The sequence below is a fragment of the Gavialis gangeticus genome, unplaced genomic scaffold, assembly GCF_001723915.1.
Source record: "Gavialis gangeticus isolate Ggan-Ray unplaced genomic scaffold, GavGan_comp1, whole genome shotgun sequence".
Lineage (NCBI taxonomy): Eukaryota > Metazoa > Chordata > Crocodylia > Gavialidae > Gavialis > Gavialis gangeticus.
In genome coordinates this window covers 68349198-68350944 of record NW_017729033.1, presented here as the reverse complement: position 1 = coordinate 68350944, position 1747 = coordinate 68349198, and the positions used below count along the sequence as shown (strand labels likewise).

The window sequence follows — 1747 nt, the reverse complement described above, 5'->3', positions numbered from 1 at the left end:
CTGGCCAGGAGACAGCTGTCTCCTGGCTCAGTGCTCCCTGCCAACCCCTGGGCTAGCACCCCCATTACAGAGCCCCAGGAAGCGGAAGCAGTTTGTTGCCATTAGCAGAAAATCTGCTCCTGCTTCTCTGGACTTGTGGACTCCTGCCCAGGAGCATTTACTCACAAGCACTTTACTCACAAGTGAACTGCTCCTGGATCCAGTACATGTATAGACGCCCAGTGGGTACGTCTACACGTTCATTAATTTGCTGTTGCTTAATAGCATGGGTTTTGCCTGGCACACTAACTACGCAGTAGCCTAATAACACTTTGCAGTAGTGTCTCATGTAGATGCACCCAGTATCTTTTAAAATGTAGCACTAAGTCAGTATTTACCAGGCTGTTATGCAAATCAGTGTATGGATACAGAACTGAAACTACAGCAGGTGGTTATGCGTGTATTTGAAGCTTTTGTAGAAAATAAATGTATTGTATTTCAGAGTGTTATGTCATGATAATCTTTTTATTGTTGGAGAATGGAAGTTAAATTTTATAGTTGTAACCTAAATTATGCCACCCCCTGACTTATTACTTTTAACTTTTTAACCAGGGAAATTTAAAGTAGTTCTTCATATGGAATGAATTAGTAAGCTGAGTGGCAGTTATCCAGAGTGTTAACATTGAAGTGGACTTTTTTTTGTTTTGGAGGGGATATAGGACTGTCTTTGACCTCCCACTGATGGCATTCCTTCAATTCTTTTCTTTAAAGCATAGTTTAATATTTATTTTTCTGAGGGGCTAACCGGCTGAAGAAAAGCAAATTGTCTTGCTCGTGTGCTCTGTCTTATTCTCAAGTTTCTTTTTCTAAATATGGGAGTCAACCAGTGTTGTCCAATCAGCAGACATCTACTGCTTAGTGAAAATTGTTGTTGTTTTAGGCAGGTCCAGAATGTCTGCAGTGTGAAGAGGAGTGTAGCAAACCACGACCACCTGGCTGTCCTCACCGATGCATCTTGCCATGTCATCCTGGGGAATGTCCACCATGTATCCAAATGCTGAAAATAAAGTGTCACTGCAAACTCTTAAACCTGTATATTGAGTGCATGTAAGTAGATAACGCTTGGAATCAGTTCTGAAAACAGGTATTGCTGCTTGCTTGCAGGAAGCATTTGTAATGTATTTTTTCTTTTAACTTCATTTGAAGGCTACATAATCAGTAAGAGGTCCTTTTAAAAAAAGCAGCATTACAAATATCACTTTAGTTTCAGTACTTTCAAATCTGATTCACTGTCACAGTTTAATATACCGGTATTCAGGCTCTCATTGTGTGTTAAGGACATGATTTCTATGGTTGAATTTTTGTAATGTTTGACACACATGGATTTTATTGTCTTGCAAAGTTTTAGGATACATGTGTTTATACAAAAATACCAGGATTGATAAAGACCTTTTTAAAACTAAAATTCTGTAATAAGTTCCTTATGCTATATACAAAAATAAACTTGTGAAAAATCCTCCTTTTTGAACTTTTTCCATTTTTAAGACATTGACTTTTTTTCTTGGAAAACGTGAAAGATTTCATTTACTACGATCATAGGTATGATCACTCTCGAGTCACAGCCTTCCAGTATGAGATGGTCTACTTCTATTAGACTTCAACATGTTCTGACATGTTCTGTCTTCCATGCAGCATGAATGGGGAAGCAGTGCCTTTACCTGCCTATTCATTTGTGACTGCTGGCTGATGAATTTCCTTTGGTTGCTCC

The 1747-nt window shown here is 38.8% G+C and overlaps 1 protein-coding gene across 1 annotated transcript in view; it reads left to right on the top strand.

Moving 5' to 3' along the window:
• The window catches only part of NFXL1 (nuclear transcription factor, X-box binding like 1), a 106801-nt gene that overhangs the window by 52361 nt on the left and 52693 nt on the right, over positions 1-1747 (top strand). The window contains exon 17 of the mRNA XM_019525858.1: positions 920-1086. Coding sequence (XP_019381403.1) covers positions 920-1086 — 167 coding nt within the window. The remainder of the gene's footprint in view (positions 1-919; positions 1087-1747) is intronic.